General features: G+C 37.8%; 1 protein-coding gene across 2 annotated transcripts in view; it reads left to right on the top strand.

Moving 5' to 3' along the window:
- The window catches only part of rxrgb (retinoid X receptor, gamma b), a 112,120-nt gene extending 96,164 nt beyond the window's left edge, over window positions 1–15,956 (top strand). For both annotated transcript variants that reach the window (XM_061978025.2, XM_061978024.2), the window contains 5 exons: window positions 1,354–1,483; window positions 8,033–8,165; window positions 13,034–13,125; window positions 15,328–15,433; window positions 15,517–15,956. In XM_061978025.2, the coding sequence (XP_061834009.1) occupies window positions 1,354–1,483; window positions 8,033–8,165; window positions 13,034–13,125; window positions 15,328–15,433; window positions 15,517–15,664 (609 nt within the window). In that variant the 3' untranslated portion in view covers window positions 15,665–15,956. The remainder of the gene's footprint in view (window positions 1–1,353; window positions 1,484–8,032; window positions 8,166–13,033; window positions 13,126–15,327; window positions 15,434–15,516) is intronic.
- The last annotated feature ends 126 nt before the right edge of the window (window positions 15,957–16,082 follow it).

Raw genomic sequence — 16,082 nt, forward strand, 5'->3', positions numbered from 1 at the left:
ATTCTGGAAATTTAAATGACCTTTTTTCCAAGTTCAAAAAATGTCCCAGAATTCCAGGTTTTCAGGGGCATTTTTCCCATTCAAAATGAATTGGCCATTTTTCAAGCATTCACCATTTCCACATTTTTTCGAACTATTCAAACCATTCCACCTTCAACACATTACACCATTCTGGAAATTCAAGCTACCTTTTTTTCCCAAGTTCAAAAACATTCCAGGATTTTCCAGAATTCCTGGTTTTCCAAAGCCCTGTTTCCACCCTTTTTTCTGGCGACTACTCCACCTACATTTTTCCACCCACTTCAACCGTTCCAAAGTCAAAACATTCCTATTAGTCAGGACAAAAAAACAAGTTGTTTTTGAACAGGAAAAATTCCCGGTTTTCTCGAAATTCCAGGAATTCCGTCATTCCATTTCTCAATTCAACATGTTACTACTTCAACATTTCTTGGCCGATTTGAAAAATGTCAACACCAACCATTTCAACTCATTCAGGCCATTGAAGTTTTTTTTTTTACCATTTTCAAAAAAATTCCCGCTTTTCCCGAAATTCCCAAATTGTTTGAAAATTCCCATTGAAATCAATGGGACATTTTTCAAAGTTCCCCAATTCCTACATTTTCCATCTGATTCAAACTGTTCCAACTTCAAAATATTCAACCTGTTTGGGAATTGTGTGCTTGACTTCAACAATTCTAAAAAAAAAAAAATTCCAGGATTTCAGCTCAACTTCAGCATTGGAGCATTCACACGCAATACCTTCAGGAATTGCCTCATATAGTTATTTGTATTATTGATATAGGATAGGATCAGATAAACTTCAGTTATCCCACAGTGGGGACACTCTGTACTTGCAGATTTACATATAGTAAAGAAGTGAATCTAAACCTGTTGTTTTACATCAAAGCAGGAACAGTATTGAGGTCAACGGTCAAATCATATTTTTCCATGCACCTTGAGCTAATTGTTTCAACTAATGGTTCAGCAAGAATGTTATTGTTTTTGGGCTACACCCACAAGATGTTTATGGTCATACCGGTAAGCACGTTTTACCTGTTTCCAAATGTCAGTTTCATATCAAATGAAGAAAACTATTGATTTTCATTTCAACATAAAAGGTCAAACAAGGCAACTGATCTTGCTCAAATGTAGAAGATAATGTTTTTGGTGTGTTTGAGCCTGAGGTAATTGAGGTGGAAGGTCAAATCTTCAGCCTTTCCCCTGTCATAAAAGCATGAATCCCAAATGACGTCGATTTGATCCAACATGCACACGGCTAGCCAAAGGTGTTGTGCAAATCAGCTTCAAAATATCATCATGACTTTTCTTCTGGTATTCCCGTTTTGCTCGTAGACCAACGACCCCGTCACCAACATCTGCCAAGCTGCCGACAAGCAACTCTTCACTTTAGTGGAGTGGGCCAAGAGGATCCCACACTTCTCAGAACTCCCCCTCGACGACCAGGTCATCTTATTACGAGCAGGTAACCATCGACCTCAACATCATGCCTAACTGAATCCGCTGCTTGTACTATGTGCTCTTTGTATGTATGTATGTATGTACAAAACCCAAAACCAGTGAAGTTGGCACGTTGTGTAAATGGTAAATAAAAACAGAATACAATGATTTGCAAATCCTTTTCAACCTATATGCAATTGAATAGACTGCAAAGACAAGATACTTAACGTTCGAACTGAGAAACTTTGTTGTAATTTTTTGCAAATATTAGCTCATTTGGAATTTGATGCCTGCAAGCTACATGTTTAAAAAAAGCTGGCACAAGTGGCAAAAAAGACAGAGAAAGTTGAGGAATGCACATCAAACACTTATTTGGAACATCCCACAGGTGAACAGGCTAATTGGGAACAGGTGGGTGCCATGACTGGGTATAAAAGCAGCTTCCATGAAATGCTCAGTCATTCACAAACAAGGTCGGGGCGAGTGTCACCACTTTGTGTGTGAACAAATGCGTGAGCAAATTGTTGAAAAGTTAAAGAACAACAATTCTCAACGAGCTATTGCAAGGAATTTAGGGATTTCACCATCTACGGTCCGTAATATCATCCAAAGGTTCAGAGAATCTGGAGAAATCACTGCATGTAAGCAGCATGCCCGTGACTTTCTATCCCTCAGGCCCTACTGCATCAAGTGACATCAGTGTGTAAAGGATATCACCACATGTGCTTAGGAAAACAGCAGAAAACCACTGTCAGTAATACAGTTTGTCGCTACATCTGTTAAGTTAAAGTTAAAACTCTGCTAAGCAAAGCGAAAGTCATTTATCAACAACACCCAGAAACGCCGCTGGCTTCGTTGGGCCCGAGCTGATCTAAGATGGACTTATGCAAAGTGGAAAAGTATTCTGACGAGTCCACATTTCAAATTGTTTTTGGAAAGTGTGGGCGTCATGTCCTCCGGACCAAAGAGGAAAAGAACCATCCGGATTGTTCTAGGCGCAAAGTTGAAAAGCCAGCATCTGTGATGGTATGGGGGTGTATTAGTGCACAAGACATGGGTAACTTACACATCTGTGAAGGCACCATTAATGCTGAAAGGCACATACAGGTTTTGGAGCAACTTATGTTGTCATCCAAGCAACGTTATCATGGACGCATAATATAATATAATAATACAAACCCCGTTTCTATATATGGCTGCAACACGTGCCAAAGTAGTTGGGAAAGGGCATGTTCACCACTGTGTTACATAGCCTTTCCTTTTAACAACACTCAGTAAACGTTTGGGAACTGAGGAGACACATTTTTTAAGCTTCTCAGGTGGAATTCTTTCCCATTCTTGCTGGATGTACAGCTTAAGTTGTTCAACAGTCCGGGGGTCTCAGTTGTGGTATTTTAGGCTTCATAATGCGCTACACATTTTCAATGGGAGACAGGTCTGGACTACAGGCAGGCCAGTCTAGTACCCGCACTCTTTAACTATGAAGCCACGTTGATGTAACACGTGGCTTGTCATTGTCTTGCTGAAATAAGCAGGGGCGTCCATGGTAACGTTGCTTGGATGGCAGCGTATGTTGCTCCAAAACCTGTATGTATCTTTCAGCATTAATGGCGCCTTCACAGATGTGTAAGTTACCCATGTCTTGGGCACTAATACACCCCCATACCATCACAGATGCTGGCTTTTCAACTTTGAGCCTATAACAATCCCGATGGTTCTTTTCCTCTTTGTTCCGGAGGACACGACGTCCACAGTTTCCAAAAACAATTTGAAATGTGGACTCGTCAGACCACAGAACACTTTTCCACTTTGTAGCAGTCCATCTTAGATGAGCTCAGGCCCAGCGAAGCCGGCGGCGTTTCTGGGTGTTGTTGATAAACGGTTTTCGCCTTGCATAGGAGAGTTTTAACTTGCACTCACAGATGTAGCGACCAACTGTAGTTACTGACAGTGGGTTTCTGAAGTGTTCCTGAGCCCATGTGGTGATATCCTTTACACACTGATGTCGCTTGTTGATGCAGTACAGCCTGAGGGATCGAAGGTCACGGGCTTAGCTGCTTATGTGCAGTGATTTCTCCAGATTCTCTGAACCCTTTGATGATATTACGGACCGTAGATGGTGAAATCCCTAAATTCCTTGCAATAGCTGGTTGAGAAAGGTTTTTCTTAAACTGTTCAACAATTTGCTCACGCATTTGTTGACAAAGTGGTGACCCTCGCCCCATCCTTGTTTGTGAATGACTGAGCATTTCATGGAATCTACTTTTATACCCAATCATGGCACCCACCTGTTCCCAATTAGCCTGTTCACCTGTGGGATGTTCCAAATAAGTGTTTAAAGAGCATTCCTCACCTTTATCAGTATTTATTGCCACCTTCTTTGTCACGTGTTGCTGGCATCAAATTCTAAAGTTAATGATTATTTGCAAAAAAAAAAATGTTTATCAGTTTGAACATCAAATATGTTGTCTTTGTAGCATATTCAACTGAATATGGGTTGAAAATGATTTGCAAATCATTGTATTCCGTTTATATTTACATCTAACACAATTTCCCATATCATATGGAAACGGGTTTGTATTATGATTATTATAAAGCCCTCAGATGGGTCAGTGACTAGGAGCAACATTGATTTTCATGCATTGTTACTTTTTCCACATTCAGATTGAAACCAAAACTTCACACTATAGGTCCTAAAAACATTGTCAGTTAAGTTTTTTTTTTATTATTCATTCATTTTTTTATCTTTACTCACTCTTTTCAAACTAGGTTTTACAAACTGTTAATTATGTATTATTATTAATATTATCATTAAGCCCTTAGATTGGTCAATGACTGGCAGCAATATTGATTTTCATGCATAATTTTTTTCCACATTTCAGATTAAAACCAAAAATTCACACTTTAAGTCCTAAAACATTATCTTTGCCAAAACGTCTGTAAAAATATTATACATTATTAATTGTTAGAACCCTAAATAATTCAGTCTTTTCAAACTATTTCAACCTGAATTGTAGATACATGTCAGATATGGATTATAATTTGGGGGTTTGGAACCCTCCAAATGACTCTGTTGTTATTAACAACCAAAAAAAAATCTGAAGTAAAAATCTTTTTTCCATACATGACCTTATCCAACATCAGTACTGTATATAGTTTCAATAACAGGGCACTGCTTACAGAAACATTAAAAGTTGAGATTTTTGCTGCATGCTTTCAAGTTGAAAAAAAGTGCCATCTGGTGGACAGATATAAAGATGAAAACTTCATACCCAGGAGTCCAGGGGTCAGCATCCCAAAATGTTGAAAGCGCCACATAGGACCAAAAATACAACAACAACAAAATCTCTCTGGAGGCGCAAAAAATTAAAAGCCTTGTATAAGTGTTATAATGAAGGAAACACATGATGTAGGTGTCTATATTAGCCTACTATCAAAATGACTATGTGTCGCAGGCTGATGCAAATCTTTGTTGACAGAAATGTTGAAATGTCATTTTTATTCCACACATTTTTACAACATTAGAAACCATTAGTAAAATGGACGCTTCTCAGAGGGTGAGATAACTCCTCGAAATTACTGGCTTGGAATTACCAAAGGTATAGAGATGTGTGTGTCCAAGTTAAAGGAAACTGCAGGCTTTCTTCTTCTAATGGATTTACTACAATCTTTGCCAGCTGGGTAACGTTTGCTGTGGTCTGGAACAACATGGCACACACATAACTATCTGAAATTAAGCCAATATTACATACAGATAATGTGTCATGCATGACACATGCAAATAGAAATTGAATTAAGAGGACTTAAAGGAAATGAAATGAGCTCAAATATAGCTACAAATGAGGCATAATGATGCAATATGTACATACAGCTAGCCTAAATAGCATGTTAGCATCGATTAGCTTGCAGTCATGCACTGACCAAATATGCCCGGTTAGCACTCCACACAAGTCAATAACATCAACAAAGCTCACCTTTGTGCATTCACGCAGAGCATTCAAAGTTTGGTGGACAAAATGAGACCAAAAAGGGGTGGCATACAACACGTCTTAGAAAGTCGGAGAAAGTTGCACATGTAAACAAACTATGGTTAGTTCAGGGACCGCCAAAATTAGTAGGACAAAACGGCGCTCGCCAAATAGTCTCTAATCAGTGAAGCATGTTTAATATAAACAGTGTGATTTCTAACAATTAGGGAGGTTTGTGTCATGTTTGTCCTCCTGCAGAAATCATATTAAAATAAAAAATATTTATTTTCACTCATCTTTTTTAAATTTTTCATACATTTTTGAAAAAGCTCCAGAGAGCCACTAGGGTTTGCCGACCCCCGCAGTAGTCCAAATTGAAACCTACCGGTATAAAAAGATATCGCATTGTTTTGAAAAAAAAGTGTGAAAAGACAAATGTGGGATCAAAAATGGCATTTTAAATTGGACAATCTATCGCTTTTTTATGTAGGAATTTTATAAAGATTTACAAAATGAATAACACCAGTAGTTCAATTGGACTTATAGTCATTAAAAAAGCCAACATCGTTTTTAAAGAAAACTGAATGGCATAAAATGTCCCCTCTGAAGGGTTACACTTGTTGAATTGTGGTCAGGGTAGTTGCTCAGTCACAAGCAGCTCTTTAGCGCCGCCCTAGTGGATCCCTGGATTAATTTTTATGAAAATGGAAAAAGATGGGGACAACATATACTTTTTGTTTTAATATTGTTTCTGTAGGATTACAAACATGACACAAACCTTCCCAATCGTTAGAAATCCCACTCTTTACAGTAAACATGCTTCACTGATGAGAGTATTTGGCGCACGGCATTTTGTCCTGATTTCGGGCAGTCTTTGAACGCACCGTAGTTTGTTTGCATGTACAACTTTTCTTGACGCTGCCACAGAAAGACGTGTTTTATGCTACTCCTTCTTTGTCTTTATAAGTCCACTAAACGTTTTAATGCTGTGCGTAAGTCCACAAAGGTGAGCTTTGTTGATGTTATTGACTTGTGTGGAGTGCTAACCGGGCAGTGCATGACTGCAAGCTAATCGATGCTAACATGCTATTTAGGCTAGCGGTATGTGCATATTGCGTCATTATGCTTCGTATTTTAGGTATATTTGAGCTCATTTTATTTGTATTTTACGTTTCCTTCAACTTGAACACACACATATATACCTTTGGCCATTCTAAGCCAGTCATTTCCAGGAGTTATCTCACCTTCTGATAAGCCTCTTTTTTAGTAATGTTTTCTAATGTTGTAAAAATGTGTAGAATAAATATTAAATTTCAACATTTCTGTCAATGAAGATTTGCATTAGCCTGCAACACATAGTCATTTTGATAGTAGGCTAATGCAGACACTTGCATCATGTTAAAGTTAAAGTACTTTAACTTTAACGTGATTGTCGCATTTGACCCATCCCCTTGTTCCACTCCCTGGGAGGTGAGGGGAGCAGTGAGCAGCCCGGGAATAATTTTGGTGATATAAGGCCCAAGCTGTTTGTTTACATGTTTTTTTTGTATTTCTCTTTGCTATTTGGGCTTATTGGACCCTAATTAGAATAAAAACTAAGAATCATCTTTTTATATGATGTACTTAGTCCATAATTAACAAACGTATACTTAATGTGTAGTGACATACTAATTCTTATTTTTACACTTGCCTCTATACACAAACAAATCCTACGTGTGTAGTGTATAGAGGCCTCTGTCTAACCTTTCCCAAGACTAGGCTGCAGATACTTACTAAAGTTGAAAGGTCAAGAAAAATGAAGACAAAAACAAAAAAAACAGGTGGCACAAGTGTAGCAAAAAGCTTAACAAAAATGATTACAAAACAAAATAGCGCCAAAGACAAAGTAGCGTCTCTCAAAGTTCCACACAGCATGTCAGAAAAAGAATCCCCCCTTGATCCAGTGGTGAGCAGGTGATTTTAAACAGGCTGGGAGGATGAATGGTGGTCCGGGATTGGCTGGCTGATTAACAGCTGAAACGAGGAGCAGCTGGGAACAGGAACCGGTTGATTGGCAGCAGAGGCAGTGAACGAGTGTGACCTGTACAAACAAATAGAAGAAGAAACACAAAACAAACAAACCACCATGTGGAACGTAACAGACACCACCAGATGGCAGTATAAGTGTCCACATAAGGGCTATAAGACCCCAATTCAGTAGTGTACACAATTTTGTAAATAAGAGCTAGAAGGTGCTGTCCACACATGTGGCCATTAAGCCTTTAGAGGTTAACCCCCAATTCCAACCCTTGATGCTGAGTGCCAAGCAGGGAGGTAATGGGTCCAATTTTTATAGTCTTTGGTATGACTCGGCCGGGGTTTGAACTCACGACCTACCGATCTCAGGGCGTGTGTTCCCTTCATTTTAACACTATATAAGGCTTTACATTTTTTGCAGCTCTAGACAGATTTTTTGTTTGTTGTATTTTTGGTCCAATATGGCTCTTTCAACATTTTGGGTTGCCGACCCCTGATTTAGCCAAATGGAGCAGTGGACGCCAAAATAACGGAGCATTGCAGCTGAGGCAGCACTGACATCTGCTGGTGTCTTCTCTTGTGTATGCTAGGCTGGAACGAGCTGCTCATCGCATCGTTCTCCCATCGCTCAGTCACGGTGAAAGACGGCATCCTGTTGGCCACGGGCCTCCACGTCCACAGGAGCAGCGCCCACAGTGCTGGGGTAGGCTCCATCTTTGATAGGTAAGGAACGACAGCGAAATGTTGATAAATGTTGCTGAGGCACACTCTTATTGCAGGACGGACTTGTTTTATTTGGACTACTACTAGTGGTACCAGGGGTGTCAAATGTACGGTCCGGCCCGCAAACAGGTTTTATCCGGCTCGCGGGATGAGTTCGCTAAGTATAAAAATTAACCTGACATTTTTGAATGAAAGAAACTGCTGTTTTAAATGTGTCCACTCGATGTCGCAATAGCAATTCTTTGTATCTTTGTAGATGATGCTACATATGTAAAAAAATAAACCACATGATGTTAGTACATCAGTCGAGGACAATGATCAAACTACATAAATAACATCCTGTAATTTGATTTTTTTTTTTTTTTTTTTTTTTTTTCATGAATTTATTAATCAATTCAACAAAACAACACACAAAAACACCACAACAATGCAATCCAACTCCAAAACCAAACCCGACCCAGCAACACCCAGAATAGCAATAAACAGAGCAATTGAGGACACACAAACATGACACGGAACAATCCAAAAGTAGCGTAATTTGATTTTGATATAATTGTTTTTATTTTGATGGATTGAAAATGAACACCAATGACTGATGAACAATATCACATAATTTATTCAGAAAGTATAAATAACGAAAAAGCAACAACGGCGAGCTGACGACGAGGAGTGAAACAAAACGGGAATATGAGTGCGGCGGCACGAGAGGAAATTTAAAATAAAAAAGGAAACGTCACGTCACCAGTTTGGCAGTATTTTGGATTTTTTAAGTCCGATACGAATCAGAGTAATACTGTCTGCAAACTTTGCAAGGTCGTCGTCCCGACCAAGTCTGGGGACACGACAAACTTATTTTACCATCTGAGCCGCTCTCACCCGCTGGAGTACAGCAGTAACAAACAACCACAACCATCTACATCAGCCGGTGCAAGTGGAACAGCACCGAAGCGGCAACAACAGACCACCATCAAGAGATACTCGGCAGCAGTGCCATACGACAAAAATTCAAAACGTTATAAAAAAATAACGGATGCAGTGGTGGATCAATTAGCGAAGGACATGCTACCTACTTATATTTAAAATAAAAGTATTTAAATTCAGCCTTTTTTCTCCTGGTCTTTATTTAGAATATATATTTTTTTTAATCAATAATTATCAATATCGACTGATATGAAACACTTATATCGTGATACATTTTTTAGTCATTTCGCCCAGCCCTACCAGTGCTTCCCGTAACTTCCTATTGAGCCATTCCGAATGCCATGCGCGAGGCTATTTATAGCACCGCTGCCAAGCCCGAGGCACCAGTTGCCATTGTTTCCAAACAAGCGAACGATCATGGAATCAGCCGGAGAAAAATCGCATACGAGTCTTAAACCGAAAAGGAAACTGCAGTCATTCCGTGAAGAATATTCAAAAGCCTATCCGGGAATAATTATCCGTTCCAAAAAGGGTGAAAACTACGCGAATTGCACCTTGTGCAGACAAGATGTTTCGATCGGACACGGAGGAATTAGCGATGTAAAAGACCACGTTGGGACAAAAAAACACAAGTCTAATGCCGTTGCTAGCGATACAAGTGGAAAACGTTCAACGTTTTTCGTCGCCCAAACAGATTCTTTGGATGTGATAAATGCCAAAGTTTTATTTACGGAGGCAATAATTGAGCAAACAAAAAGGTAATGACACCAATGTTATCTATTGGAATTGTTTAGTACTGTTATACTGTTAAAAGTGTTTATACTATTTATGCTTTCAAGTCCAAGTTGAAGAAATCTTGTTAAATGTTGACAGCATAACTACCAAAATACAGAAGTATGTCCTTAATATTTTTGCAGTGCTATTTCTGTTGAAAAGTTAAAATGATTACATTAGAGATGTGATGTGCCACTTTTCAAGTGTCTGATGGCTTAAATTAATTTTCATTAATTTTTCATATTTTGAATTCTTTTGAAAGGTTTACAAAAAAACTACATTTGAATTGTAATTCCATGCTATTGACAGGACTATTAATTTTAATGAAGTTAGTTTACCATGTTTACAGTATGATAATTGTGATAGAAATGTGAATTTTAGGCACAGAATATTTTTTACAATTGAACAAGGCAGTAGATTATACAAGCTTGGACAGAAAGTTAATAATGACACCAATTTTTTTTTTAATGGAATTGTTTAGTACTGTTTTACCATTTGTTTACTGTAAAAAGTGTTTATACTGTTTATACTTTCAATTAACAAATTGAAGTCTTGTGAAAGGTTGACAGGATAACTGGCATTAACTGTCAAAATAATTTCAAACTATTGAAGTTAGCTTACAGAATAAACATGTCAATCAACCCATATGATTTTTGCTGTAATATTTTTGTTTTGAAAAGTCACTGTGACTGATAGAAAAGTGATGGTTTTAGCAACATTTTAACCTGTCTGAATGCTAATAATCATTTTGCGTCGGGGGGCGAAGGAACCCCCCACCAGGACTTTGTCCTGGACCTACCAGGGCCTGCGGCCCCTGGACCCTGGCTACTAGGTTTTTCTGATTTCAAAAGTTGGCAGGTATGCCATTGCATCAAGGGAACAGTATTATAGGATCATAGCACATATTTTTGCTAGGAAGTTGCCTGCCGGGCATCAAACACACAACCTACACAACTGTTTTTGGTCTGAATTTGGTTTATAATTCAGTCTTCCACTAAAAAAAAAAATCTGTCTAGATCAGGGGTGAAAAAAATCGTTTTTTCACGGTACAAAACTGGCAGCTCAGTTGATAGAATTTTACTGAAAAATGTACAGTGTTTTTTTTTACTGTAAATAGAAAACTGCATTTTTACAGTAAAATTCCGGCAACTTAGCTGCTGGATTGTACCGTAAAAACGACAACAATAGATTTTACCGTGTACTATTGTGAATAGCAAAACAGTCCCACCGTTTTTTACAGTGGAAAAACTGTCAGCTCAGTTGATAACATTTTACTGTAAAATCTACAGTCTTTTTTACAGTAAATATAAAACTGCATTTTTACAGTAAAATTCTGGCCACTTCGCTGCCGGATTTTACCGTAAAAAGGACAACTGTAGATTTTACCGTGTACTATTGTGAATAGCAAAACAGTCCCACCGTTTTTTACAGTAAAAAACTGGCAGCTCAGTTGATAACATATTACTGTAAAATCTACAGTGCTTTTTTTTACTGTAAGTATAAAACTGCATTTTTACAGTAAAATTCTGGTATCTTAGCTGCCGGATTTTACCGTAAAAAGGACAACTGTAGATTTTACCGTGTACTATTGTGAATAGCGAAACAGTCCCACCGTTTTTTTACAGTGAAAACCTGGCAGCACAGTTTATAACATTTTATTGTAAAATCTACAGTGTTTTTTTACAGTAAATATAAAACTGCATTTTTACAGTAAAATTCCGGCAATTTAGCTGCCGGATTTTACCGTAAAAAGGACAACTGTAGATTTTACCGTGTACTATTTATTGTGAATAGCAAAACAGTCCCACCGTTTTTTACAGTGAAAAACTGGCAGCTCAGTTGATAAAATTTTACTGTAAAATCTACAGTGTTTTATTTTACTGTAAATATAAAACTGTATTTTTACAGTAAAATTCTGGCAACTTAGCTCCGGATTTTACCGTAAAAAGGACAACTCTAGATTTTACCGTTTACTATTGTGAATAGCAAAACAGTCCCACCGTTTTTTACAGTGAAAAACTGGCAGCACAGTTGATAACATTTTACTGTAAAATCTACAGTGTTTTTTTACAGTAAATATAAAACTGCATTTTTACAGTAAAATTCTGGCAACTTAGCTGCGGGATTTTACCGTAAAAAGGACAACTGTAGATTTAACCGTGTACTATTGTAAATAGCGAAACAGTACCACTGTTTCTTACAGTAAAAAACTGGCAGCTCAGTTGATAAAATTTTACTGTAAAATGTGCAATGTTTTTTTTACTGTAAATATAAAACTGCATTTTTACAGTAAAATTCTGGCAACTTAGCTGCCGGATTTTACCGTAAAAAGGACAACTGTGGATTTTACTGTGTACTATTGTGAATCGCAAAACAGTACCACCGTTTTTTACTGTAAAAAAACTAGCAGCTCAGTTGATAACATTTTACTGTAAAATGTTTTTTTACTGTAAATATGAAACTGCATTTTTACAGTAAAATTCTGGCAACTTAGCTGCCGGATTTTTACCGTAAAAACGACCATGACTATGACCATGCACTATTGTGAATAGCAAAACAGTACCACCGTTAAAATGCTGCCAGTAAAAAAACTGGCAGCATTTTATGATCAATAAACGGTTGTACTTCTTTTTTTCATGTACAGTAAAATGCTGTAAAACCACAGTCAATTTCATAAAGTCGCTGTAAAATCTATTTATAAAATTTGACAATTTGATGAATAACTTGCTTTGAAATCATAAGTCAAGCCGATACAAAGTATTTATTTGTAGTTTAACAAGAACCTTGTTTGAATGTATGATCGTATATTTGTTACATTATAATATTTATGTGCGATTGCATTGAGTACATGTATTTTTTCTGTCAAAATGGAAAAATCTACGGTAATACATTTAGTAAGAAAATATAAAGTACTTTAATGACGCATATTATTTCCAGGCTTTTGAGGTCCAAATAAAATAAAAACTGGCCCCCGGCCTTGAGTTTGACACCTGTGGTCTAGATTGAAGTAGATACTTTTTAGGCCTTTTCAAGTACTTTTTATAAACACATAACCAATGGTAATAATTTAATTTGTATATCAATTTTAGTTGTATATTTAGGGGACCGCTGCCTTGAGTCCAACCATCCATAGCTTCTCTAAAGAAGTTTTGTGCGCTTGATCTCCTTTGCAGGGTCCTAACGGAGCTGGTGTCCAAAATGAAAGACATGCAGATGGATAAAACCGAGCTCGGCTGTTTGCGAGCCATCGTCCTCTTTAACCCAGGTCAGTGCCTTCACCCATACCCAGGTTAGTTGTTTCCTCAAATCACCATTTCACCTCCATATCCTTTACTGCAGTGGTCCCCAACCACCGGGCCGCAGCCCGGTACCGGTCCGTAGATCGATTGGTACCGGGCCGCACAAGAAATAAAAAATAAATAAAAAATGTATTTATTTTTTTATTTTTATTAAATCAACATAAAAAACACAAGATACACTTACAACAATTAGTGCACCAAACCCCCCAAAAAACTCCCTCCCCCATTCACACTCATTCACACAAAAGGGTTGTTTCTTTCTGTTATTAATATTCTGGTTCCTACATTATATATCAATATAGATCAATACAGTCTGCAGGGATACAGTCCGTAAGCACACAAGATTTAAAAAATAAATAAAAAATAAATATAAAATACCATGTCCCCCTCCGGTCCGTGGGACACATTTTCAAGCGTTGACCGGTCCGCATTTACAAAAAGGTTGGGGACCACTGCCTTACTGGAGTGAGATATTTGATTTTAGGGAGGAGTACCTTTTACATTTTGAACCGATACATTACCTAGGAATCGATTTTTGTTTGTGTTAATAAATGTTAATTGAATAATAACATTATGGTAAGTGTGTTGTCAAGTTGTAATATCTGTTTTTTTATTACATTTATGATTCTCATTTGCACAAGGGCTGCGAATCTTTGGGTGTCCCACGATTCGATTTAATATCGATTCTTTGGGTCACGATTCGATTCAAAATCGATTTTTTCCCGATTCGACGCGATTCTTGATTCAAAAACGATATTTTCCCGATTCAAAAGGATTCTCTATTCATTCAATACATAGGATTTCAGCAGGATCTACCCCAGTCTGCTGACATGCAAGCAGAGTAGTAGATTTTTCTAATAAGCTTTTATAATTGTAAAGGACAATGTTTTATCAACTGATTGCAATAATGTAAATTTTTTTTAACTATTAAATGAACCAAAAATATGACTTATTTTATCTTTGTGAAAGTATTGAACACAGTGTGTTGTCAAGGTTATGAGATGTGATGCAAGTGTAAGCCACTGTGACACTATTAATTTTTTTTTTTTTTTTTTTATAAATGTCTAATGATAATGTCAATGAGGGATTTTTAATCACTGCTATGTTGAAATTGTAGCTAATATTGATACTGTTGTTGATAATATTCATTTTTGTTTCACTACTTTTGGTTTGTTCTGTGTCGTGTTTGTGTCTCCTCTCAATTGCTCTGTTTATTGCAGTTCTGAGTGTTGCTGGGTCGGGTTTGGTTTTAGAATTGGATTGCATTGTTATGGTATTGCTGTTTATTGTTTTGTTGGATTGATTAATTAAAAAAAATAAAATAAAAAAATAGATTTTTTAAAATGAGAATCGATTCTGAATCGCGATTCGAATTCGAATCGATTTTTTCCCACACCCCTAGAAGGCACCATTAATGCTGAACGGTACATACAGGTTTTGGAGCAACATATGTTGCCATCCAAGCAATGTTATCATAGACGCCCCTGCTTATTTCAGCAAGACAATGTCGAGCCACGTGTAACAACAGCGTGGCTTCATAGTAAAAGAGTGCGGGTACTAGACTGGCCTGTCTGTAGTCCAGACCTGTCTGCCATTGAAAGTGTGTGGCGCAATATGAAGCCTAAAATACTACAACGTAGACCCCGGACTGTTGAACAATTTAAGCTGTACATCAAGCAAGAATGGGAAAGAATTCCACCTGAAAAGCTTCAAAAATTGGTCCCCTCAGTTCCCAAACGTTTACTGAGTGCCATGTAACACAGTGGTAAAAATGCCCCTGTGCCAACTTTTTTGCAATGTGTTGCTGCCATTAAATTCTAAATTAATGATTATGTGCAAAAAAAAAAAAAAAGTTTCTCAGTTCGAACATTAAATATCTTGTCTTTGCAGTCTATTCAATTGAATGTAAGTTGAAAAGGATTTACAAATCATTGTATTCTGTTTTTATTTACGAATTACACAACGTGCCTACTTCACTGGTTTTAGGTTTTTTAGTAGATCACATGCAACGCACACAATTTTATAGTTTTAGCACTTGTTAGCTGGATCTTAGTAGATCAGGCCCTATTTCATTATTAAAGTTATGGTGTATACAAAGTTGTTTGATACAGTATGAGTGTTAACGTTTGGTTCTGCAGTTAACTCCTGCTTCCAATTGATTCTATCAGATGCGAAAGGTCTGTCAAACCCAATGGAGGTGGAGGGACTGAGAGAAAAGGTCTACGCCTCATTGGAGTCCTACACCAAACAGAAATATCCAGACCAACCGGGCAGGTATAAAAGAAAACCACAACACTGGCGCACATTTTTTGTAAAATAAGCAATACTGTATTTACTTAGTATATTGTGTGGGTCAGGTTCGCCAAGCTCCTGCTCCGACTGCCCGCCCTGCGCTCTATAGGCCTCAAGTGCTTGGAGCACCTGTTCTTCTTCAAGCTGATCGGGGACACGCCCATAGACACCTTCCTCATGGAGATGCTGGAGGCGCCGCATCAGATCACATGACCCCTGCCCTCCCCACCACCTCCCACCCTCACTTGTAAATAGCTGCCCTCCCTCCCCACTTTGTCGGCCATGTCAAGATGACTTTGGGAGGGCGGGGACAAAAGACTCTTAAATTGTAAAGTTGAAGATTTTATAACAATTCCCCCCGGAAAAAAACAACTTGTAATTATATTTGAAATTATGGAGGACGGTTTGAATAGCATTCATTTGTAAATAGTTTATTCAGGCAACATTTGAAAAGGAATCAGATTTTATTCATAGAGTAATTGTATTAAATAAAATAAAATAAAAATCACTATTTTTGTTTTGCCATCTTTTGAATGACAGGCCAATTGTTATGTGTAGTTCCACTGTTAACCACCAGAGAGCGCCAGCCGTGCCAGGCGTGGGGGTGGTGCTCTGGTAAAGAAAGGTAATT

Source organism: Nerophis lumbriciformis, linkage group LG18, assembly GCF_033978685.3.
Source record: "Nerophis lumbriciformis linkage group LG18, RoL_Nlum_v2.1, whole genome shotgun sequence".
NCBI lineage: Eukaryota > Metazoa > Chordata > Actinopteri > Syngnathiformes > Syngnathidae > Nerophis > Nerophis lumbriciformis.